Source organism: Bombina bombina, chromosome 2, assembly GCF_027579735.1.
Source record: "Bombina bombina isolate aBomBom1 chromosome 2, aBomBom1.pri, whole genome shotgun sequence".
NCBI classification, from domain to species: domain Eukaryota; kingdom Metazoa; phylum Chordata; class Amphibia; order Anura; family Bombinatoridae; genus Bombina; species Bombina bombina.
This window is the reverse complement of record NC_069500.1, coordinates 683,213,333-683,240,257: the sequence shown is the minus strand read 5'-3', so window position 1 is coordinate 683,240,257 and position 26,925 is coordinate 683,213,333. Positions and strand designations below refer to the sequence as shown.

The 26,925-nt window shown below is 43.6% G+C and overlaps 1 protein-coding gene across 1 annotated transcript in view; it reads right to left on the bottom strand.

Moving 5' to 3' along the window:
- FOCAD (focadhesin) overlaps positions 1-26,925 on the bottom strand; it is a 1,237,844-nt gene that overhangs the window by 14,405 nt on the left and 1,196,514 nt on the right. Inside the window, 2 exon segments of the mRNA XM_053702659.1 lie at positions 17,109-17,184; positions 17,883-18,134. Coding sequence (XP_053558634.1) covers positions 17,109-17,184; positions 17,883-18,134 — 328 coding nt within the window.

Sequence of the window (26,925 nt, the reverse complement as noted above, 5' to 3'; positions counted from 1 at the left end):
GACAGACTCAGTGACCGTCTATTTAGTGGTCGACGACAGGACCCAGTGTGTGTGTATGTTGTACAATTCTGGATCTATCATCTGGATGATGTGTTAAAGAGATAAAGTACCGGGCGGTTTTACAGTAACAGTAATGAGGGACACGCAGAACGCACAGTGTTATAAAACAGTTATGGGGAATTCATTTCCCCATAACTGTTTTATAACACTGTGCGTACTGCGTGTCCCTCATTACTGTGACTGTAAAACCGCCCGGTACTTTATCTCTTTAAACACATCTAGTTCACTTCTACTTAATTATTTATAGGAGGTTTCTTTCTTGTCACGGAACCTGTTTGGTGTCAGGTTTGTAGTTTTAAAGTAACTGTTGGCTGCTGTATTGTCAGTTGTACATAGTTATCAGTCTTTGCCCTCTTTAACTTTGTGTGTCTCTGTCATTCCTCACACCCCTCCCTCACCATCACCATTTCACTGACATTCCCCAGCTCCCTCCCTCTCCACTACTTTGTCTGCAGGGGGCATATTTTTTTGCAGGGTTGCTGGTGGCATCATTTTATTGCAGGGGGGCTTGGGGCTGATGGGCATCATTTTATTGCTGGGGGACATTTTATTGCGGGAGGGGGCTGGGGACATCATTTTATTGCAGGAGGCTGGCCTGGGGGCTTCATTTTATTGCTGGGGGCATAATTTATTGCAGTGGGGGACTGGTGGCAACTGGCATCATTTATTGCAGGGGGGCTTAAAGCATCATTTTACATCTATTTATTGCTGGGGGCATCCTTTTATTGCAGGGGTGCAGGGGGCATAATTTTATTGTCGGGGGGCTGGGACATCATTTATGGCTGGAGGCATAATTTTATTGCAAGGGGGGCTGGGGACATCATTTTATTGCAGGGGGGCTGGGGACATAATTTTATTACAGGGGGGCTTGGGGCATCATTTTATTGCAGGGGGCTGGCCTGGGGGCTTCATTTTATTGCTGTGGGCATCATTTATTGAAGTGGGGCTGGTGGCTTCATTTATTGCAGGGGTCTCAGGGAATCATTTTATTGCTGGGAGCATCATTTTATGGCAGAGGTGCTGGGGGCATCATTTTATTGCAGCGGGGCATAATTTTATTGTAGGGGGGCTGGGACATCATTTATGGCTGGAGGCATACTTTTATTGCAGGGGGGCTTGGGGCATCATTTTATTGCAGGGGGGGCTGGGGACATCATTTATTGACAGGGGGGCTCAGCGACTCCACTCATAAATGACGACATATAATCAATAAAAATATGGAGCAGTTTATTTTTTTATGTCAATTTAAAAGAAGATACTTGAAAAGCCTTTCCAATTAAAGAGCTGCAAGATGTGCAAAAGCTAAGTGTTTAAAGGGATATAGAAATTAATATGAAGGCCATTTAAAATTGTATTTGGAAATATTTCTGCATTATTCATGCATTGGCAAAAATGGTTGCTAGAAAAAAAGATCACAGGTTTTGCAATTACTTGTTTTGTGCACAAGGAAGCCTTACAGAGAATATGCTATTATTAGCCTAATAGCATATTCTCTGTAAGGCTTCCTTGTGCACAAAACAAGTAATTGCAAAACCTGTGATCTTTTTTTCTAGCAACCATTTTTGCCAATGCATGAATAATGCAGAAATATTTCCAAATACAATTTTAAATGGCCTTCATATTAATTTCTATATCCCTTTAACCACTTAGCTTTTGCACATCTTACAGCTCTTTAATTGGAAAGGCTTTTCAAGTATCTTCTATTAAATTGTCATAAAAAATAAACTGCTCCATTTTTGATTATATGTCATTTATGAGTGGAGAGTTAAATAAGTTTTAGTGAACAGATTTCTATAGTCTTAGTGACTCCAAATGAGTATGCGGTAGATATAGGATTTGATTTCAGCTTTTCCATATTCATATAAGTTTATCTTTTTTTTTACATTTCCATTATGATGATCTATGTATGATAATAGCAGTTATCACTTCCTGTTATCCTCATATTTGATATAAGCCATATATATGTATTTACTATTAGGATGTACACTCCTTATAAATATTATTTTAGCAATCCCCAAATCAATGTATTGAATGAGGTTGTAGGTGCTAAGAAATGAATGGGTCATTGGCTGCTTTGATGCTGTGTTTAAACATAGCTGACTGTGTGGGTCTGTCTGTGTGTGTGTGTGACTGTGGGGGTCTGTGAGGCTCAGTGTGTGTGTGGGTCTGTCTGTGTGTGTGTGTGTGGGTCTGTCTGTGTGTGTGTGTGTGGGTCTGTCTGTGTGTGTGTGGGTCTGTGTGTGTGTGTGTGGGTCTGTGTGTGTGTGTGTCTGTCTGTGTGGGGGTCTGTGAGGCTCAGTGTGTGTGTGGGTCTGTCTGTGTGTGTGGGTGGGTCTGTCTGTGAGGGTGGGTCTGTCTGGGTGGGTATGTCTGTTTGTGTTTGTGTGTCTGCCTGTAGTCTCTGTCCAGTACTTGTGTTATGTGCTAGAGGTTGAAATAACTAACTTTTCAGGTGCTAAATACTTGTTAGTGCCAGTAATTTAGTGATATGTATGTGTGTGTGTATATATATATATATATATGCGTGTTTTTCTTGGGCGTATCATGCCAGTGCCTCACCCGCCTCTGACCTCACCGCACGTCACTGGTTTCAGCTTGTCGAAACCTTCAGTCTCAATTGTTCCCTTCAGTAGCATTACGCATGGAAATTCTAGGTCTCATGACTGCTGCATCGGACGCGATCCCTTTTGCTCGTTTTCACATGAGACCTCTCCAGCTTTGTATGCTGAACCAGTGGTGCAGGGATTATACAAATATATCACAATTAATATCCTTAAATCCCAATGTTCGATCTTCTCTAACTTGGTGGTTGAATCACCATCGTTTAATTCAAGGGGCCTCTTTTGTTCGTCCAACCTGGACTGTGATTTCAACAGATGCAAGTCTCTCAGGTTGGGGAGCTGTATGGGGATCTCTGACAGCGCAGGGGGTTTGGGAATCTCAGGAGGCGAGATTACCAATCAACATTTTGGAGCTCCGTGTGATTTTCAGAGCTCTTCAGTTCTGGCCTCTTCTGAAGAGAGAATCGTTTATTTGTTTTCAGACAGATAATGTCACAACAGTGGCGTATGCCAATCATCAAGGTGGGACTCACAGTCCTAAAGCTATGAAAGAAGTATCTCGGATACTTGTATGGGCGGAATCCAGCTCTTGTCTAATTTCTGCGGTTCACATCCCAGGTGTAGACAATTGGGAAGCGGATTATCTCAGTCGCCAGACGTTACATCCGGGCGAATGGTCTCTTCACCCAGAGGTATTTCTTCAGATTGTTCAAATCTGGGGTCTTCCAGAAATACATCTGATGGCCTCTCATCTAAACAAGAAACTTCCCAGGTATCTATCCAGATCCAGGGATCCTCAGGCGGAAGCAGTGGATGCGTTGTCGCTTCCTTGGAATTATCATCCTGCCTATATCTTTCTGTCTCTAGTTCTTCTTCCAAAAGTGATTTCCAAAATTCTAATGGAGTGTTCGTTTGTACTGCTGGTGGCTCCAGCATGGCCTCACAGGTTTTGGTATGCGGATCTCATTCGTATGGCCAGTTGCCAACCTTGGACACTTGCGTTAAGACCAGACCTTCTATCTCAAGGCCCATTTTTCCATCAGGATCTCAAATCATTAAATTTGAAGGTATGGAGATTGAACGCTTGATTCTTAGTCATAGAGGTTTCTCTGCCTCAGTGATTAATACAATGTTACAGGCTCGTAAATCTGTCTCTAGAAAGATTTATTATCGAGTTTGGAAGACTTACATTTCTTGGTGTTCTTCTCATAAATTCTCTTGGCATTCTTTTAGAATTCCTAGAATTTTACAATTTCTTCAGGATGGTTTGGATAAGGGTTTGTCTGCAAGTTCTTTGAAAGGACAAATCTCTGCTCTTTCTGTTCTTTTTCACAGAAAGATTGCTAATCTTCCTGATATTCATTGTTTTGTACAGGCGTTGGTTCGTATCAAACCTGTCATTAAGTCAATCTCTCCTCCTTGGAGTCTTAATTTGGTTTTGAAAGCTTTACAGGCTCCTCCGTTTGAGCCTATGCATTCTCTGGACATTAAATTACTTTCTTGTAAAGTATTGTTCCTTTTGGCCATCTCTTCTGCTAGAAGAGTTTCTGAGTTATCTGCTCTTTCTTGTGAATCTCCTTTTCTGATTTTTCATCAGGATAAGGCGGTGTTGCGGACTTCATTTCAATTTTTACCTAAGGTTGTGAATTCTAACAACATTAGTAGAGAAATTGTTGTCCCTTCATTGTGTCCTAATCCTAAGAATTCTCAGGAAAATTCTTTACATTCTTTGGATGTAGTAAGAGCTTTGAAATATTATGTTGAAGCTACTAAAGATTTTAGAAAGACTTCTAGTCTATTTGTTATCTTTTCTGGTTCCAGGAAAGGTCAGAAGGCTTCTGCCATTTCTTTGGCGTCTTGGTTAAAGTCTTTGATTCATCTTGCTTATGTGGAGTCGGGTAAGTCCCCGCCTCAAAGGATTACGGCTCATTCTACTAGGTCAGTTTCTACTTCCTGGGCTTTTAAGAATGAAGCTTCTGTTTATCAGATTTGCAAAGCAGCAACTTGGTCTTCTTTGCATACTTTTACTAAATTCTACCATTTTGATGTTTTTTCTTCTTCTGAAGCAGTTTTTGGTAGAAAAGTACTTCAGGCAGCTGTTTCAGTTTGATTCGTCTGCTTATAATTTCAGTTTTTTTCATTATAAGATTAAAACTTTTTGATTTGGGTTGTGGATTATTTTTTCAGCGGAATTGGCTGTCTTTATTTTTATCCCTCCCTCTCTAGTGACTCTTGCGTGGAAGTTCCACATCTTGGGTATCTGCTATCCCATACGTCACTCTTGCTAATTACATGAAAGAAAACATAATTTATCTAAGAACTTACCTGATAAATTCATTTCTTTTATATTAGCAAGAGTCCATGAGGCCCACCCTTTTTGTGGTGGTTATGATTTTTTTGTATAAAGCACAATTATTCCAATTCCTTATTTTTGATGCTTTCGCTCCTTTCTTATCACCCCACTTCTTGGCTATTCGTTAAACTGAATTGTGGGTGTGGTGAGGGGTGTTATTTATAGGCATTTTGAGGTTTGGGAAACTTTGCCCCTCCTGGTAGGAATGTATATCCCATACGTCACTAGCTCATGGACTCTTGCTAATATGAAAGAAATGCATTTATCAGGTAGGTTCTTACATAAATTATGTTTTTTCTGTTGTTCTTCTCTTCCAATACGTGTTATACACGAGCATAAGGCACTACCTACCTTAATACTCAGGTCTACATTAGGTAGGTTAGTGGAGATAATCCACAACAACCATCCCCCCTCTCTTTCCCTAGGGGTTTTAGGGAAATTATTTCTTAGAATATTATTGGTAACCTTGCAAGAACTCTTTCTTTCTGAGCCTTAAACTGATGAAAAATACAAAATGCCCTGCACATCTAAACTTGCCATTAGATTTCTTATTCTAGGTTGTAGCAATAATAGCATCCAGTCCAGACCCAACAGAGATTACCCTGGAACCTTCCTACACACTTCCTACACACTTAGAATGTTACAGCAACACAGCTTATAACACATACAATGTGCATGCTTGCGGAACTGGTGAGTGCTTAAAAAACCCTGCAAATATCAAGCAGAAAGTGCAAAACATATTGTGCATAGCTCAGAAGCAACTTCCAAGCTGGCTAAGCGGACTGCGCTAAATTTAAAACTGCTATAAATTGCTAGTATAAGGTGTATGGTATATAAATATATGTCCCCAGACTATGTGAAGCATGTTACCATGTTCATACTAACAGCCGGTGGTCTATGCAGGCAAAGATACTTACCTCTCAGCACCTCTGTCCACTGTGCTTACCTCAGCTGATGCAACTTGCTTCTACCAGACAAGCCCATCCTAGGCAGTGTAAGCACGATACCAAGGATCTAAATCAGTAGCAGCATCTCAACCTAGGGGATTGGTGGAAAAGTCCACATTTCACCTGGGGAGGGCTGTGGATCCACAAGGATCAGCTCACTGTAGTCCAAATTTCACCTTGGAGGCCTGCAACATTTCTCACTGAGAAAAGAACTTTCACTACCTGGCTGATAACTCCTTGTCTGCCCCTCTAAATGTCAGGTTCCTGTGAGGAGGAACCAAGCATCATAATGGTTAGGGGATCCCCTTTCAAACGATGAGTAGATCTTGCACTTAACTTTCACCTTAACGCCTCATCAAGGATGCAAAAAGAAAATGATAAATCATTTTGGGAGATGGGGGTATTTAAGGCTCTGGTGTGTTGGGCTGTCATTTGCCTCCTCCTGATGGTTCAGGAGGGGAATATTCCTACACGTGATGATTTGTGGACTCTCACCATCTGATGAAAGAAATAAATGTTTTCAAATCCCTCTGTTATTTCTGAAACTGAAAAACCTGTAATTTACCTTGCACTGAAAGCAAGAGTGTTGTTTGGTGAAACATATATTTGTAAGGATACTCTAAGTATTATAATAAGTTGTACAATATGACAAATTATCAAAAAACATAAATTATGACTTACCATATAATTTCCTTTCCTTCTGTATGGGAAGAGTCCACAGCTCCATTCCTTACTTGTGGGAAATACTGAACCTGACCACCAGGAGGAGGCAGACACCCCAGCCAAAGGCTTTAATACATTCCCACTTCCTCATAACCCCAGTCATTCTGCTGAGGGAACAAGGAACAATAGGAGAAACATCAGGGTGGAAAAGGTGCCAGAAGAATACATTTAAATTTAGGGCTGCCCATCGGAGAACACTGGCGGGAGCTGTGGACTCTTCCCATACAGGAGGAAAGGAAATTATCTGGCTTTTCCCATACAGAAGGAAAGGAAATTATCTGGTAAGTCATAATTTATGTTTTCCTTCTTAATATGGGAAGAGTCCACAGCTGCATTCTTTACTTGTGGGAAACATATACCCAACCTCTAGAGTACACAGAATGCTAACGGAAGGTAAAAAAAAGAGGCGGACCCTAATCTGATAGCACCACAGCCTGCTTCAGCAGAAGCAAAAACATAAAACTTTGGAAAAAGTGTGTAAGGAGGACTAGGTAGCCGCCTTACAAATCTGATCCATAGAGGCCTCATTTTTGAAGGCCCAAGAGGAAACTACTGCTCTCGTAGGAGGCGGCATAATCCTCAGAGGAGGCTTATGTCCGCTGACCCTATGCTAAATGGATGACACTCCTCAGCAAAAAAGATAAGAAAGTCGAAGAGGCCCTCTGACACCTACGCTTCCCGGAAAGGAGAACAAACAGAGAAAGGGGCAAACCACATCCAGAATTACACTGTAAACGTTCCTTCGACGAAGAAGGATTAGGACATAAGAAAGGAACCACAGTCTCTTGATCGATGTTGCAAAATGACTCAACCTTAGGAAGAAAACCTAACTTGGTTCATAGAACAGCCTTATCAGCATGGAAAGCCAGATAAGGAGGGACGCATTTCAAGGCAGCAATCACAGATACTCTGTTCGAAGAAGCAATAGCCAGTAGAAAAGGAACCTTACAACACAACACATCATTGTCTACTTCCTGCATAGGCTCCAACGGAGCACGTTGCAAAACTTTAAGAACAAGATTTAAACTCCAAAGAGGAGCATTAGATCTAAACACAGGTCTGATCCTATCAGAGTCTTAAAGGGATAGTCAAAATTAAACTTTCATGATTCTGGAAGAGCATGCAATTTTAAGCAACTTTCTAATGTACTCAAATGATCAATTTTGCTTTGTTCTTTATTTGAAAAAGCAAGAATGTAAGCATAGGAGCCAGCCCATTTTTGTTCAGCACCTGTGTAGCACTTACTGATTGGTATCTAAATGTAGTCACCAATCAGCCAGCGCTACCCAGGTGCTGAACCAAATGGGCTGGGTCCTAAACTTACATTCAAATAAAGATAACAATAGAACAAAGAAAAAATTAGAATAGGAGTGAACGAGAAAGTTGCTTAAAATTGCATGCTCTATCAGAATCATGAAAGTTTCATTTTGACTAGACTATTCCTTTAACAAAAGACTGCACATCTGGAGGCTCAGCAAACCCCTTTTGCAGTAACGCAGAAAAGCCCTTTCTCTTGCAAGGTGTATCCAGTCCACGGATTCATCCTTTACTTGTGGGATATTCTCATTCCCTACAGGAAGTGGCAAAGAGAGCACACAGCAAAGCTGTCCATATAGCTCCCCCTCTAGCTCCACCCCCCAGTCATTCTCTTTGCCGGCTCTAAACACTAGGGTCTCTCTACGGGAGGGTAAAGTGAATGTGGTGTTAGATGAAGGTAACGAGGGTAGCCCGTCTGCCTCTCCCCAAGTGTCACAACCAGTTACGCCCGCGCAAGCGACACCTAGTACCTCTAGTGCGTCTAACACTTTTACATTAAAAGACTTAGCTGCAGTAATGGATAATTCTCTTACAGCCTTCTTATCTAAACTGCCCGTGTTACCCGCAAAGCGTGATAGCTCCGTTTTAAGAACAGATTATGAGCATTCAGACGCTTTGGTAGCTGTATCCGATATACCCTCACAACGCTCTGAAGTGGGAGCGAGGGATTTGATGTCTGAGGGAGAAGTCTCTGATTCAGAAGGGTTCCTCCTCAGACAGATTCAGATACATTGGCTTTTAAATTTAAACTAGAACACCTCCGCGTTTTGCTTAGGGAGGTATTAGCTACTCTGGATGACTGCGACCTTTGGTGATCCCAAAGGGTCGCAGTCATGTTTCCGGTCCCTAAGAGCATTGCGGATATCGTTACTAGGGAGAGGGATAGACCAGGTGTTCCCTTTGCTCCCCCTTCTGTTTTTAAGAAAATGTTCCCCATACCTGACCCTGTGCGGGTCTCGTGGCAGACGGTCCCTAAGGTGGAGGGGGCTATTTCTACACTTGCTAAACGCACAAACATACCAATTGAAGACATTTGTGCTTTTAAAGACCCTATGGATAAGAAGTTAAAGGGTTTACTTAAGAAAATTTTTGTTCAACAAGGTTTTCTTCTCCAACGCCTGCATTATTCCTGTAACTACTGCAGCTGCTTTCTGGTTTGAGGCGCTGGAAGACTCGCTCCAGACGGAGACCTCATATGAGGAAATTATGGATAGAATTAAGGCTCTAAAGCTAGCATCACTGACGCCGCTTTCCAAATAGCTAAGTTAGCAGCAAAAAATTCAGGTTTCGCCATTTTGGCGCGCAGGGCGCTATGGCTAAAGTCCTGGTCGGCCGATGTGTCATCTAAATCCAAGCTTTTGAACATCCCTTTCAAAGGAAAGACCCTCTTCGGGCCTGAATTGAAAGAGATTATTTCAGATATCACCGGGGGAAAAGGCCATGCTCTCCCTCAGGACAAGTCCTTTAAGACAAAGAACAAGGCTAATTTTCGTTCCTTTTGCAATTTCAGGAACGGCCCCGCTTCATCCTCTCCGGCTGCAAAGCAAGAGGGTAACGCTTCACAGCCCAAGGCAACCTGAAAACCTTACCAGGGCTGGAATAAGGGTAAACAGGCCAAAAACCCTGCAGCTGCCACCAAGACAGCATGAAGGGGTAGCCCCCGATCCAGGACCGGATCTAGTAGGGGGCAGACTCTCTCTCTTCGCTCAGGCCTGGGCAAGAGATGTACACGATCCTTGGGCATTAGAGATTGTAGCCCAGGGATACCTTCTAGAATTCAAGGACTCTCCTCCAAGGGGAAGGTTCCACATTTCTCGTCTGTCTACAGATCAGACAAAGAAAGAGGCGTTTTTACGCTGTGTAGATCTACTTACAATGGGAGTGATCCACCCAGTTCCAATTGCAGAACAAGGACTGGGGTTTTACTCAAACCTGTTTGTGGTTCCCAAAAAAGAAGGAACTTTCAGACCAATCCTGGATCTCAAAATTGTAAACAAATTCCTCAGAGTCCCATCATTCAAGATGGAGACCATTCGGACAATCTTACCAATGATCCAGGAGGGTCAATATATGACTACCGTGGATCTAAAGGATGCGTCGCTGCATATTCCTATCAACAAAGATCATCACCAATTTCTCAGGTTCGCCTTTCTGGACAAGCATTATCAGTTTGTGGCTCTTCCTTTCGGGTTGGCCACTGCTCCCAGAATTTTAACAAAGGTGCTAGGGTCCCTCCTGGCGGTTCTAAGACCGCGGGGCATAGCAGTGGCGCCTTACTTAGACGACATCTTAATTCAGGCGTCGACTTTCCAAAGAACCAAATCTCACACAGAGATCGTATTGGCCTTTCTGAGGTCTCACGGGTGGAAGGTGAACGTAAAAAAGAGATCTCTCTCCCCCCTCACAAGAGTTCCATTCCTAGGAACTCTGATAGACTCGGTAGAAATTAAAATATTTCTGACGGAGGTCAGAAAGTTAAAACTGTTAACTACTTGCCGAGCTCTTCATTCCATTCCTCGGCCATCTGTAGCTCAGTGCATGGAGACAATCGGACTAATGGTAGCGGCAATGGACATAGTCCCTTTTGCTCGGATACACCTCAGACCATTGCAACTATGCATGCTCAAACAGTGGAATGGGGATTATGCAGATTTGTCTCCTCAAATTCAGTTGGACCAGGAGACCAGAGATTCTCTTCTCTGGTGGTTGTCTCAGGATCACCTGTCTCAGGGAATATGTTTCCGCAGACCAGAGTGGATCATTGTAACGACCAACGCCAGTCTGTTAGGCAGGGGTACGGTCTGGGACTCCCTTAAAGCTCAGGGCTTATGGTCTCGGGAAGAAACTCTTCTCCCGATAAACATTCTGGAACTGAGGGCGATATTCAACGCTCTTCGGGCATGGCCTCAACTAGCTGCGGACAAATTCATCAGATTTCAGTCGGACAACATCACAACTGTAGCTTACGTCAATCATCAGGGGGGAACAAAGAGTTCCCTAGCAATGACGGAAGTAACCAAAATAATCAGGTGGGCGGAGGATCACTCCTGCCATCTCTCAGCAATTCACATCCCAGGAGTAGACAACTGGGAGGCGGATTTTCTAAGTCGTCAGACTTTTCACCTGGGGGAGTGGGAACTCCACCCGGAGGAATTTGCCCAGCTGACTCAGCTTTGGGGCACTCCAGAGTTGGATCTGATGGCGTTCCGTCAGAACACCAAACTTCCTCTCTACGGGTCCAGGTCCCGAGATCCCAAGGCGGTATTGATAGATGCTCTAGCAGCGCCTTGGTCCTTCAATCTGGCTTATGTTTTTCCACTGTTTCCTCTCCTCCCGCGTCTGGTTGCCAGAATCAAGCAGGAGAAGGCTTCGGTGATTCTGATAGCGCCTGCGTTGCCACGCAGGACTTGGTATGCAGACCTAGTGGACATGTCATCTGTCCCACCATGGACATTGCCAATGAGGCAGGATCTTCTGATACAGGGTCCGTTCAAGCATCCAAATTTAGTTTCTCTACGTCTGACTGCTTGGAGATTGAACGCTTAATTCTATCAAAGCGTGGTTTCTCTGAGTCAGTTATAGATACTCTGATTCAGGCTAGAAAGCCTGTCACCAGGAAAATCTACCATAAGATATGGCGGAAATATCTTTGTTGGTGTGAATCCAAGGGTTACTCATGGAGTAAGATTAGGATTCCCAGGATATTGTCTTTTCTCCAAGAAGGATTGGAGAAAGGATTGTCAGCTAGTTCCTTAAAAGGACAAATATCTGCTTTGTCTATCCTGTTACACAAGCGTCTGGCAGAGGTACCAGACGTTCAAGCGTTTGCTCAGGCTTTAGTCAGAATCAAGCCTGTCTATAAACCTGTGGCTCCGCCATGGAGTTTGAATCTAGTTCTTTCAGTTCTTCAAGGCGTTCCGTTTGAACCATTACATTCCATAGACATTAAGTTGTTATCTTGGAAAGTTTTGTTTTTGATAGCTATCTCTGCTGCTAGAAGAGTTTCAGAATTATCTGCCTTACAGTGTGATTCACCTTACCTGGTGTTCCACGCAGATAAGGTAGTTTTGCGTACCAAGCCTGGTTTTCTTCCTAAAGTTGTTTCTAACAAGAATATTAACCAGGAAATAGTTGTTCCTTCTCTGTGTCCTAATCCATCTTCGAAGAAGGAACGTCTATTACACAATCTTGATGTAGTTCGTGCTTTAAAGTTCTATTTACAAGCAACTAAGGATTTCAGACAAACATCTTCTTTGTTTGTTATCTATTCTGGTAAGAGGAGAGGTCAGAAAGCGACTGCTACCTCTCTTTCCTTTTGGCTGAAAAGCATCATCCTTTTGGCCTATGAGACTGCTGGCCAGCAGCCTCCTGAAAGAATTACTGCTCATTCTACCAGAGCAGTGGCTTCCACATGGGCTTTCAAAAATGAGGCTTTTGTTGAACAGATTTGTAAGGCAGCGACTTGGTCTTCACTGCATACTTTTGCCAAATTTTATAAATTCGATACTTTTGCTTCTTCGGAGGCTATTTTTGGGAGAAAGGTTTTGCAAGCAGTGGTGCCTTCCGTTTAAGGTACCTGTCTTGTTCCCTCCCTTCATCCGTGTCCTAAAGCTTTGGTATTGGTATCCCGAAAGTAAAGGATGAATCCGTGGACTGGATACACCTTGCAAGAGAAAACAGAATTTATGCTTACCTGATAAATTACTTTCTCTTGTGGTGTATCCAGTCCACGGCCCGCCCTGGCATTTAAGTCAGGTAAAACATTTTTTGTTTAAACTACAGTCACCACTGCACCCTATGGTTTCTCCTTTTTCTTCCTAACCTTTGGTCGAATGACTGGGGGGTGGAGCTAGAGGGGCAGCTATATGGACAGCTTTGCTGTGTGCACTCTATGCCACTTCCTGTAGGGAATGAGAATATCCCACAAGTAAAGGATGAATCCGTGGACTGGATACACCGCAAGAGAAAGTAATTTATCAGGTAAGCATAAATTCTGTTTCTACAGTCCTGGAGAACAGAATAAGAAGGTCCTCCACAACTTATGATAGATGCGACGAGCAACCAGCTTACGAGCACGAATGAGAGTAAAAATAACTCTCTCAGAAAACCCTCTTGGCTAGGACTAAGCAGACAATCTCCACGCAGTCAGCCTCAGAGCATCTAGAGTCTGACATTGAACAAAGAGATCTTGGTCAGCAGATCCCTGCGACAAGTTAACTTCCACAGAGGTGATGATGACATCTCCACTAAATCCGCAAACCATATTCTTTGCGGCCAAGACGGAGCAATCAGAATCACTAACACCTCCTTGATTTGAGCCACTACACTAGGAAGTAGTGGTAACGGCCGGAAAGATAAATAAGATTGAACCTCCAAGTTACCATTAATGCATCTGTTAGCTCCGCCTGAGGATCCCTGTATCTCAACCCATATCTGGGTAGCTTGGTATTGAGACTTCATAAGATCCTCCTCTTGCAAATCTTCGCGAACACCAGGGATGGAGAGACCATTCCCCCGGACAAAAGGATTGTCTGATGAGGAAAACTGCTTCCCAGTTGTCCACACTTGGAAAGTGGAACGCCTACAACAAACAAAAGTGTGTCTCAGCCCACTCCAGAATCCGAGATATATTGTCTGATTGAAATCTGATAAACTGGGACAAACCCAGCAGAGGCCAACCCTTCTGAGCATTGTATATTGCCTGAAGATCCAAAATGAGATTGGGAGGGAGCTTTCCTCCTGAGTCCAAAGGCCCTGTGCCTCCCTGGCACCCCAAACAGCTCCCCATCCTGACAGACTCGCAACCGTAGTCACAATCACCCAGGATGGTCTAGAGATGGACGTCCCTCAGGACAAGTGATTCGGGACAAAAACACCAAGAGAGCGGTTTTCTCAATCAGATGTCCAGAAGACAGATCCGATGATCCCGTTCCACTGCTTCAGCATGCACAGTTGCAATAGTCTGAGGTGAAACCTGGCAAAGGAATGATGTCCATGCTGGACACCATGAGACCAATCACCTCTATACACTGAGCTACAAATGGCCTTAAGGAGGTCTGGAAAGCAAGACATGTTGAAGCTAGCTTGTAATGTCTCTGGTTCGTTAGAATATTCCCATTCTAATATAGTACCCATGAATTTTATCCTGGTACTTGATACAAGAGAACTCTATCTTCCATCCATGGGATTGAAGAAGACAGATGAGAGATTGAGAATGGTCAACTCTTCGAAAAATTTCTTGGAGCCGTAGCTAGACCAAACGGAAGTGCAATAAACTGAAAGTGCTGTTCCAGGAACACGAACCTTAGGAAATGGAAGTGGTCCTTGAGGATTGGTACATGAAGGAAGATCTATCCTGGTCATGAAACTGCCCTTCTCGAACGAGGGGAAGAATGGACCTATTGTCTCCATCTTAAACAAGGGGACATTTGAAAACTTGTTTAAGCACTTTAGGTCCAGAATCAGACGGAAAGTTCCCTCCTTCTTCGGGACCATGAATAGGTTTGAATAGTATCCCAAACCTCTCACTGCGATAGGCACCGGGACAATAATTCCTAAGAGGACAGATCCCGTACGCACGAAAGGCTCTCCTCCTTTCTGGTCAGGAAGACAGGAAAAAGAGGAGGAATCTGCCCTTAAATGGCTGAGACTTGAAACCTATCTTGTAACCCTGAGCTATGACCTTCAGGACCCACGGATCCTGCACATCCCTGAACCAAGCGACTAAAGAGCAACCGACTGCCCCATACACGATCCAGAAGAGGACCGGGGCCCGCCCATTCATGCCGACTTAAGGATCGGCGGGGCTTCTTGCACTGCTTGGATTTATTCCAGGACTGAACCGGCTTCCAGGAGCCCTTGTTTTGCTCTGGCCTAGTGGAGGACTGCTGACATGGGCTTTAGCAGAACGAAAATTGTCCCTTAGACTAATTCATATTCTCTTGTGGTAGGAGGGCACCCTTGCCCCCTGTGACCGCGGAGATAATTGAGTCCAGGACTGGACCAAACAAAATAATTCCCTGAAAGGAGAGGGAAAGAAGTCTAGACTAAGAAGTCGTATCCGCAGACCATGACTTCAACCAGAGCCCGATGGGCCTGAACAGAAAAAGCTCAAGCCGTAGCATTCAGACAAATAATCTGCATAATAGCATCACAGATAAAAGAATTAGAAACCTCAAGGCCTTAATTCTTTCCTGAAGAACGTCGAGGGGACCCTCCCCCTCAATCAAATCCTGTAAGGAGTCGCACCGATAGGTAACTGCTCCAGCAACTGCGGCACCAGCCTTCCGCCGGTAGAAAAACAAATATCCGTATGTTGAAATATCCTTCTTAACAGAGTTTCCATCTTTTATCCATGGGATCCTAAAACGAAGAGCTATCCTCAAGCGGGATAGTAGTACGTTTAGCAAGGGTGAAGATAGGAGCCATCCCTTTTAGGGACGGAACCTCACAACTCCATAGAGAGTCCAGGACAGGGAACAATTTGTTAAAGGAAGAAGGGAAAAAGGAATCCAATCCTGTCCCATTCATTCGCCATCTAACAGGAGCAGGGAAGGATAAGGTACCACCTTGTCCTCAAACTCTATCCAATTTAGGAATCAAAAGGTCCATCAGGCAATTTGGCCTTCCTTTAGAAGAAAGCGCAAATTCCTAAAACTAAAGTCTGGTTCCTCCACAGCCGGAGGTTTAGAGGCAGCAGACTCCGACCCAGAATGTTCATACTCTGAAGTCTCAGAAAGAACTTCATCCTCGGATAACCGTATCAGTTAAATCCAATAAATTATCTGATGTACTCTGGGACTGCAATATGTAAGCTTTCACATGCGCTTGGCAGGGCGCAGTAAAGCATTAAAGGCCGCAGACACCGCCGTCTGAACTGCGCAGTAACGTCTGGAGGAAAAAAAAGGCCCCCTCCAGATAGAGGATCAGCAATGCTATGGGAAACTGCATGTGTAGAGAGAAAATAATGTAGGGTACGCACCTCACTGGACGACAACTCCTCAGAGGTGGACAGCTCAGTGGTATCAAACATGTTTGATATTATCACATTATCAAGCCATATGGAACATAATTGAGAGGGTGGATATAAGGCCTCCTCACAATATAAACAGGAATTACTCTTAAGGAATATAGGGAGTACCCTCTAAAGTAACAGAATCCTCCGTCGCTAGTGCAATAAGCGGAGAACTATAGAAAATAAAACAATCTTATTTTATTAAAAAAACTGCACCCTTATATCCCAATGGTTGGGGCATTCCCCACCTCCTATGACCCAGACAGTATAGAGATTTATGACTCCTCTCTGATAAACACCCGGTCAGGAAAGAGGGAATGAAAACTGCGCAATGCAGGACCATCTCTGCTATGAGAAAAAACGCCCAAACTTATAAGCTGCACAGCTCTCAAAGTGAAAGTGAAACCTGTATATTCCATAACAGCCTATGAGCCAATAACATCTCACACATAAAAGCTGCATAAAATCAAATAAACATATAAGATTATTCCCCCCTGTTCAATAATCCCCCTCAGGAGATATTAACCCTTGATTCTATACAGATAAAAGGAGTCACACCGTGACCCTGTCTTCTTGCATATACATGTATAAAAAATAAAACAGTCTTACCAGAATCTATGCCGTGGAACAGTAACACGGCCCTTCAAGTGTGACAGATAATAGCGTTGCTTCTAACATGGACTTGAGAGGAGAAAGCAGGCAGCGAAACTCGTCAACACTGATTGCTTATGGAGCTGTTAATATGAGTCAGGATGGTTTCGCAGAAAGATTCTCCCTGCATCTCCGGACTCAAACTTTCATCCATGCTCTCACTGAGAGGCTGACAGGACTACTTAAAACTCCAGTACCATCTTGAAGAGTACTACCCTCCATAAGGGACTACTCCGAAATCTTCTGACATTTCTTTGCCAACCTCCTGTGACGAAAGGCAAAGAATGACTGGGGTTATGAGGAAGTGGGGGAGGTATTTAAGCCTTTGGCTGGGGTATCATTGCCTCCTCCTGGTGGCCAGGTTCAGTATTTCCCACAAGTAAGGAATGCAGCTGTGGACTCTACCCATATTAAGAAGGTAGGATTTGTCCCTTGTTGGGGAAATAATTTAGAACTTCTATTATAGTTCAGATACAACATACCTTTAAAAAGAGTCTTTGATGTTCCTGATAATGCTTCCTCTGGACCATCGAGAACATTCATCAACCAGTCAATAAACTTATTAAAGGGGAAATGAAACAGTTACTTCAAGGTCAAGGCAGACAAAGTGGCAATGTCATGCAAATGATCATTCAAACTATTTAGCTGAATGCCAGCATATAGTATTTTGTGGAACACTCACACACCATATTTGTATTGCTGCTCGTCCAACTAAAAGATTCTTGAAGCATTTCCTGAATCTCTTAAAAAGTAAATTACCAAATAGATATAAGTGGTGGTTATTTTCAGTTGTAACTACAGTTCTATAATTATTCTTTAAATTAGTTAAAGGGACATGAGACCCAACATTTTTCATGATTGATATAGAGCATACAATTTTAATCAAATTCCCACTTCTATTATTATATTTGCAAGATTCTATTGTTATCCTTTGTTGAAGGAGCAGCAATGCCCTACAGGGAGCTAACAGAACACATTGGGTGAGCCAATGACAAGAGACAAATGCGTGTAGCTACCAATCACCAGCTAGCTACTAAGTAAATTTGAGAATATAAGTTGAAAAGTGTCTTAAAATTGCATGCTTTATTTTGATTTTCCTGCCAATTTAAGTGCTGCATTAAACTAAACTAGATCAATTTCATAAATGTGTCCAGTTATGTCTCCCTTTTCATCCAAAAAGAAAAAAATACATTTTTTGATGCTTTAATAATAATAAAAAAAAACAATTATAATTAATAGTTAATTATTAGCAATACCTTTTGAACATTTTCTTTCCATGGCTCCTTGCCAACCAAAAGTTGTAGACTTCTGGGCAGTGCCGTCAAACACTCCTGGACCATTACTAGATCCACAGAGCGCTTTCCCAAACACTTAGATTGGAGACCTAGATACGGTTCTTCATCTTTCCATGACAGCCAGTTAGCACTGACACCCAGCAACAGAGGAATGCTGTGGTCTGCCCATGCCACTACGCAGGCTGCAAAGACCAATACCAGAAAGTCCACAGCCTGAGCAAGAAATTACAATTACACACAGTTAACTTGCACAGCATATACATAGTAAAAACACTAAAGCACTGCCACCTAGAGGTATAAGTAAAAAGCACTGCATCCTAGAGATATAAGTCAGACACTGTAAAAAGCCTTAGACCCTAACTGCTACAGAATTGTGTAGTACCTTTACAATAATTTTGTCTCTTTGTTGTCTTGAAATTAAGTTGGCTTTTTTCATTTCCCTGTGAAAACATGTACCTACAAGCTACTGTCTTACCATCACTTCATTTGCTTTGGATATATCCATATCCACAGCCAATCCAATGCTGATTATGGTGGCAGTCTGCAGGTGTTCACTCTCAGTGGACAATTAAATGAGCTGCTTTTGGCCTCAATTTAATTGTCACTGTAACATTCATTTAATTTGTGCTCACATGCATTGTAAAGTGAAACAGATTGTCTTCAACTGGTACAAAGCCTATAAGAAGCTCTTTACAGCAGCCATTTCATTTTATTTAATAATTTATTAACATACTGGAATTGCTAAAATGTGTTGACTTTCTTGTGCAATGTTTCTTATGACAGATCTGTGAAAACACTGTCTTTAACACATCATGACACAGCTTGACTGGAAAATATATATGTGTGCTTGGTGGTAACACTAAACCTATTAACACAAATAACAATTCATCTGCTGTAGGACATGATCTAAATTCCAGTGAGGAAACAAGTTTTTCACATATAAAATACCAAATGTTTGAAATACCAAACGGTAATATCTCTTCTTGTGGAAACATTATCAAGCAATATTTGTGGTTTACAACTTCTATTATGAAAAGTCTGTGCACTAAAATTATGAGATATTTAAACAACCTTGTTTATTTTCAGATCAAATGCATTCATATGTACTGGTATATCAAAAAACATAATTTATGCTTACCTGATAAATTCCTTTCTCCTGTAGTGTGGTCAGTCCACAGGTCATCATTACTTCTGGGATATTAACTCCTCCCCAACAGGAAGTGCAAGAGGATCACCCAAGCAGAGCTGCTATATAGCTCCTCCCCTCTACGTCACACCCAGTCATTCGACCAAGAACCAATCGAGAAAGGAGAAACTATAGGGTGCAGTGGTGACTGGAGTATAATTTAAAAATTTAGACCTGCCATAAAAAACAGGGCGGGCCGTGGACTGATCACACTACAGGAGAAAGGAATTTATCAGGTAAGCATAAATTATGTTTTCTCCTGTTAAGTGTGGTCAGTCCACGGGTCATCATTACTTCTGGGATACCAATACCAAAGCTAAAGTACACGGATGACGGGAGGGACAGGCAGGATCTTTATACGGAAGGAACCACTGCCTGAAGTACCTTTCTCCCAAAAACAGCCTCCGAAGAAGCAAAAGTGTCAAATTTGTAAAATTTGGAAAAAGTATGAAGAGAAGACCAAGTTGCAGCCTTGCAAATCTGTTCAACAGAGGCCTCATTCTTAAAGGCCCAAGTGGAAGCCACAGCTCTAGTGGAATGAGCTGTAATTCTTTCAGGAGGCTGCTGTCCAGCAGTCTCATAGGCTAAACGTATTATGCTACGAAGCCAAAAAGAGAGAGAGGTAGCAGAAGCTTTTTGACCTCTCCTCTGTCCAGAATAAACGACAAACAGGGAAGAAGTTTGGCGAAAATCTTTAGTTGCCTGTAAATAAAATTTCAGGGCACGGACTACATCTAGATTGTGCAGAAGTCGTTCCTTCTTTGAAGAAGGATTCGGACACAATGATGGCACAACAATCTCTTGATTGATATTCTTGTTAGTGACAACCTTAGGTAAGAACCCAGGCTTAGTACGCAGAACAACCTTATCTGAATGAAAAATCAGATACGGAGAATCACAATGTAAGGCTGATAACTCAGAGACTCTACGAGCCGAGGAAATAGCCATTAAAAACAGAACTTTCCAAGATAACAGCTTGATATCAATGGAATGAAGGGGTTCAAACGGAACACCCTGTAAAAAGTTAAGAACTAAATTTAAGCTCCATGGTGGGGCAACAGTTTTAAACACAGGCTTAATCCTGGCCAAAGCCTGGCAAAAAGCCTGAACGTCTGGAACTTCTGACAGACGCTTGTGTAAAAGAATGGACAGAGCTGAGATCTGTCCCTTTAAGGAACTAGCAGATAAACCCTTTTCTAAACCTTCTTGTAGAAAAGACAATATCCTAGGAATCCTAACTTTACTCCATGAGTAACTCTTGGATTCGCACCAATGTAAGTATTTACGCCATATTTTATGGTAAATCTTTCTGGTAACAGGCTTCCTAGCCTGTATTAAGGTATCAATAACTGACTCCGAAAAACCACGCTTTGATAAAATCAAGCGTTCAATTTCCAAGCAGTCAGCTTCAGAGAAATTAGATTTTGATGTTTGAAAGGACCCTGAATTAGAAGGTCCTGTCTCAGAGGCAGAGACCAAGGTGGACAGGATGACATGTCCACTAGATCTGCATACCAGGTCCTGCGTGGCCACGCAGGCGCTATTAGAATCACTGATGCTCTCTCCTGTTTGATCCTGGCAATCAATCGAGGAAGCATCGGGAAGGGTGGAAACACATAGGCCATTCCGAAGGTGCAAGGTGCTGTCAAAGCATCTACCAGGACCGCTCCCGGGTCCCTGGACCTGGACCCATAACAAGGAAGTTTGGCGTTCTGGCGAGACGCCATGAGATCTATCTCTGGTTTGCCCCAAAGTCGAAGTATTTGGGCAAAGACCTCCGGATGAAGTTCCCACTCCCCCGGATGAAAAGTCTGACGACTTAGGAAATCCGCCTCCCAGTTCTCCACTCCAGGAATGTGGATCGCTGACAGGTGGCAAGAGTGAGACTCTGCCCAGCGAATTATCTTTGATACTTCCATCATCGCTAGGGAGCTTCTTGTCCCTCCTTGATGGTTGATGTAAGCTACAGTCGTGATGTTGTCCGACTGAAACCTGATGAACCCCCAAGTTGTTAACTGAGGCCAAGCCAGAAGGGCATTGAGAACTGCTCTCAATTCCAGAATGTTTATTGGAAGGAGACTCTCCTCCTGAGTCCATGATCCCTGAGCCTTCAGGGAATTCCAGACAGCGCCCCAACCTAGTAGGCTGGCGTCTGTTGTTACAATTGTCCAATCTGGTCTGCTGAATGGCATCCCCCTGGACAGATGTGGCCGAGAAAGCCACCATAGAAGAGAATTTCTGGTCTCTTGATCCAGATTCAGAGTAGGGGACAAATCTGAGTAATCCCCATTCCACTGACTTAGCATGCATAATTGCAGCGGTCTGAGATGTAGGCGTGCAAAGGGTACTATGTCCATTGCCGCTACCATTAAGCCGATTACCTCCATGCATTGAGCCACTGACGGGTGTTGAATGGAATGAAGGACACGGCAAGCATTTTGAAGCTTTGTTAACCTGTCTTCTGTCAGGTAAATTTTCATTTCTACAGAGTCTATAAGAGTCCCCAAGAAGGGAACCCTTGTGAGTGGTAAGAGAGAACTCTTCTCTACGTTCACCTTCCACCCATGCGACCTTAGAAATGCCAGTACTAACTCTGTATGAGACCTGGCAGTTTGAAAGCTTGACGCTTGTATCAGAATGTCGTCTAGGTACGGAGCCACCGAAATTCCTCGCGGCCTTAGCACCGCCAGAAGAGAGCCCAGAACCTTTGTGAAGATTCTTGGAGCCGTAGCCAACCCGAATGGAAGAGCTACAAACTGGTAATGCCTGTCTAGGAAGGCAAGAGAGAGAGTCTGCCCCCCACTAGATCCGTTCCCGGATCGGGGGCCCTCACTTCATGCTGTCTTAGGGGCAGCAGCAGGTTTTCTGGCCTGCTTGCCCTTGTTCCAGGACTGGTTAGGTTTCCAGCCTTGTCTGTATCGAGCAACAGCTCATTCCTGTTTTGGTGCAGAGGAAGTTGATGCTGCTCCTGCCTTGAAGTTACGAAAGGCACGAAAATTAGACTGTCTAGCCCTAGGTTTGGCTCTGTCTTGAGGCAGGGCATGGCCTTTACCTCCTGTAATGTCAGCGATAATTTCCTTCAAACCGGGCCCGAATAAGGTCTGCCCTTTGAAAGGTATGTTAAGTAATTTAGATTTAGAAGTAACATCAGCTGACCAGGATTTTAGCCACAGCGCTCTGCGTGCTTGAATGGCGAATCCGGAATTCTTAGCCGTAAGTTTAGTTAAGTGTACTACGGCATCAGAAATAAATGAATTAGCTAGCTTAAGGGTTTTAAGCTTGTGTGTAATCTCATCTAATGGAGCTGATTCAAGGGTCTCTTCCAGAGACTCAAACCAAAATGCTGCTGCAGCCGTGACAGGCGCAATGCATGCAAGGGGTTGCAATATAAAACCTTGTTGAACAAACATTTTCTTAAGGTAACCCTCCAATTTTTTATCCATTGGATCTGAAAAGGCGCAGCTATCCTCCAACGGTATAGTGGTACGCTTAGCTAAAGTAGAAACTGCTCCCTCCACCTTAGGGACCGTTTGCCATAAGTCCCGTGTGGTGGTGTCTATTGGAAACATCTTTCTGAATATAGGAGGGGGTGAGAAAGGCACACCGGGTCTATCCCACTCCTTAGTAACAATTTCAGTAAGTCTCTTAGGTATTGGAAAAACGTCAGTACTCGACGGTACCGCAAAAACAGAATTTATGTTTACCTGATAAATTACTTTCTCCAACGGTGTGTCCGGTCCACGGCGTCATCCTTACTTGTGGGATATTCTCTTCCCCAACAGGAAATGGCAAAGAGCCCAGCAAAGCTGGTCACATGATCCCTCCTAGGCTCCGCCTTCCCCAGTCATTCGACCGACGTAAAGGAGGAATATTTGCATAGGAGAAATCATATGATACCGTGGTGACTGTAGTTAAAGAAAATAAATTATCAGACCTGATTAAAAAACCAGGGCGGGCCGTGGACCGGACACACCGTTGGAGAAAGTAATTTATCAGGTAAACATAAATTCTGTTTTCTCCAACATAGGTGTGTCCGGTCCACGGCGTCATCCTTACTTGTGGGAACCAATACCAAAGCTTTAGGACACGGATGAAGGGAGGGAGCAAATCAGGTCACCTAGATGGAAGGCACCACGGCTTGCAAAACCTTTCTCCCAAAAATAGCCTCAGAAGAAGCAAAAGTATCAAATTTGTAAAATTTAGTAAAAGTGTGCAGTGAAGACCAAGTCGCTGCCTTACATATCTGATCAACAGAAGCCTCGTTCTTGAAGGCCCATGTGGAAGCCACAGCCCTAGTGGAATGAGCTGTGATTCTTTCAGGAGGCTGCCGTCCGGCAGTCTCGTAAGCCAATCTGATGATGCTTTTAAGCCAAAAAGAGAGAGAGGTAGAAGTTGCTTTTTGACCTCTCCTTTTACCGGAATAAACAACAAACAAGGAAGATGTTTGTCTAAAATCCTTTGTAGCATCTAAATAGAATTTTAGAGCACGAACTACGTCCAAATTGCGCAACAAACGTTCCTTCTTTGAAACTGGATTCGGACACAAAGAAGGCACGACTATCTCCTGGTTAATGTTTTTGTTAGAAACAACTTTCGGAAGAAAACCAGGTTTAGTACGCAAAACCACCTTATCTGCATGGAACACCAGATAAGGAGGAGAACACTGCAGAGCAGATAATTCTGAAACTCTTCTAGCAGAAGAAATTGCAACCAAAAACAAAACTTTCCAAGATAATAACTTAATATCTACGGAATGTAAGGGTTCAAACGGAACCCCCTGAAGAACTGAAAGAACTAAATTGAGACTCCAAGGAGGAGTCAAAGGTTTGTAAACAGGCTTGATTCTAACCAGAGCCTGAACAAAGGCTTGAACATCTGGCACAGCTGCCAGCTTTTTGAGAAGTAACACAGACAAGGCAGAAATCTGTCCCTTCAAGGAACTTGCAGATAATCCTTTCTCCAAACCTTCTTGAAGAAAGGATAGAATCTTAGGAATTTTTATCTTGTCCCAAGGGAATCCTTTAGATTCACACCAACAGATATATTTTTTCCATATTTTGTGGTAGATTTTTCTAGTTACAGGCTTTCTGGCCTGAACAAGAGTATCAATGACAGAATCTGAGAACCCTCGCTTTGATAAGATCAAGCGTTCAATCTCCAAGCAGTCAGTTGGAGTGAGACCAGATTCGGATGTTCGAACGGACCTTGAACAAGAAGGTCCCGTCTCAAAGGTAGCTTCCATGGTGGAGCCGATGACATATTCACCAGGTCTGCATACCAAGTCCTGCGTGGCCACGCAGGAGCTATCAAGATCACCGATGCCCTCTCCTGATTGATCCTGGCTACCAGCCTGGGGATGAGAGGAAACGGCGGGAATACATAAGCTAGTTTGAAGGTCCAAGGTGCTACTAGTGCATCTACTAGAGTCGCCTTGGGATCCCTGGATCTGGACCCGTAGCAAGGAACCTTGAAGTTCTGACGAGAGGCCATCAGATCCCTGTCTGGAATGCCCCACAACTGAGTAATTTGGGCAAAGATTTCCGGATGGAGTTCCCACTCCCCCGGATGAAATGTCTGACGACTCAGAAAATCCGCTTCCCAATTTTCCACTCCTGGGATGTGGATTGCAGACAAGTGGCAGGAGTGAGTCTCCGCCCATTGAATGATTTTGGTCACTTCTTCCATCGCCAGGGAACTCCTTGTTCCCCCCTGATGGTTGATGTACGCAACAGTCGTCATGTTGTCTGATTGAAACCGTATGAATTTGGCCTTTGCTAGCTGAGGCCAAGCCTTGAGAGCATTGAATATCGCTCTCAGTTCCAGAATATTTATCGGGAGAAGAGATTCTTCCCGAGACCAAAGACCCTGAGCTTTCAGGGGTCCCCAGACCGCGCCCCAGCCCACCAGACTGGCGTCGGTCGTGACAATGACCCACTCTGGTCTGCGGAAGCTCATCCCCTGTGACAGGTTGTCCAGGGACAGCCACCAACGGAGTGAATCTCTGGTCCTCTGATCTACTTGTATCGTCGGAGACAAGTCTGTATAATCCCCATTCCACTGACTGAGCATGCACAGTTGTAATGGTCTTAGATGAATTCGCGCAAAAGGAACTATGTCCATTGCCGCTACCATCAAACCTATTACTTCCATGCACTGCGCTATGGAAGGAAGAGGAACAGAATGAAGTATTTGACAAGAGTTTAGAAGTTTTGATTTTCTGGCCTCTGTCAGAAAAATCCTCATTTCTAAGGAGTCTATTATTGTTCCCAAGAAGGGAACCCTTGTTGACGGAGATAGAGAACTTTTTTCTACGTTCACTTTCCACCCGTGAAATCTGAGAAAGGCCAGGACAATGTCCGTGTGAGCCTTTGCTTGTGGAAGGGACGACGCTTGAATCAGAATGTCGTCCAAGTAAGGTACTACTGCAATGCCCCTTGGTCTTAGCACCGCTAGAAGGGACCCTAGCACCTTTGTGAAAATTCTTGGAGCAGTGGCTAATCCGAACGGAAGTGCCACAAACTGGTAATGCTTGTCCAGAAATGCGAACCTTAGGAACCGATGATGTTCCTTGTGGATAGGAATATGTAGATACGCATCCTTTAAATCCACCGTGGTCATGAATTGACCTTCCTGGATGGAAGGAAGAATTGTTCGAATGGTTTCCATTTTGAACGATGGAACCTTGAGAAACTTGTTTAGGATCTTGAGATCTAAGATTGGTCTGAATGTTCCCTCTTTTTTGGGAACTACGAACAGATTGGAGTAGAACCCCATCCCTTGTTCTCCTAATGGAACAGGATGAATCACTCCCATTTTTAACAGGTCTTCTACACAATGTAAGAATGCCTGTTTTTTTATGTGGTCTGAAGACAATTGAGACCTGTGGAACCTCCCCCTCGGGGGAAGCCCCTTGAATTCCATAAGATAACCTTGGGAGACTATTTCTAGCGCCCAAGGATCCAGAAAATCTCTTGCCCAAGCCTGAGCGAAGAGAGAGAGTCTGCCCCCCACCAGATCCGGTCCCGGATCGGGGGCCAACATCTCATGCTGTCTTGATAGCAGTGGCAGGTTTCTTGGCCTGCTTACCTTTGTTCCAGCCTTGCATTGGCCTCCAGGCTGGCTTGGCTTGAGAAGTATTACCCTCTTGCTTAGAGGACGTAGCACTTGGGGCTGGTCCGTTTCTGCGAAAGGGACGAAAATTAGGTTTATTTTTGGCCTTGAAAGACCTATCCTGAGGAAGGGCGTGGCCCTTGCCCCCAGTGATATCAGAAATAATCTCTTTCAAGTCAGGGCCAAACAGCGTTTTCCCCTTGAAAGGAATGTTAAGCAATTTGTTCTTGGAAGACGCATCCGCTGACCAAGATTTTAGCCAAAGCGCTCTGCGCGCCACAATAGCAAACCCAGAATTTTTCGCCGCTAATCTAGCCAATTGCAAAGTGGCGTCTAGGGTGAAAGAGTTAGCCAATTTGAGAGCATGAATTCTGTCCAAAATCTCCTCATAAGAAGAATCTTTATTGAGCGCCTTTTCTAGTTCATCGAACCAGAAACACGCTGCTGTAGTGACAGGAACAATGCTTGAAATTGGTTGTAGAAGGTAACCTTGCTGAACAAACATCTTTTTAAGCAAACCCTCTAATTTTTTATCCATAGGATCTTTGAAAGCACAACTATCTTCTATGGGTATAGTGGTGCGTTTGTTTAGAGTAGAAACCGCCCCCTCGACCTTGGGGACTGTCTGCCATAAGTCCTTTCTGGGGTCGACCATAGGAAACAATTTCTTAAATATAGCGGGAGGGACGAAAGGTATGCCGGGCCTTT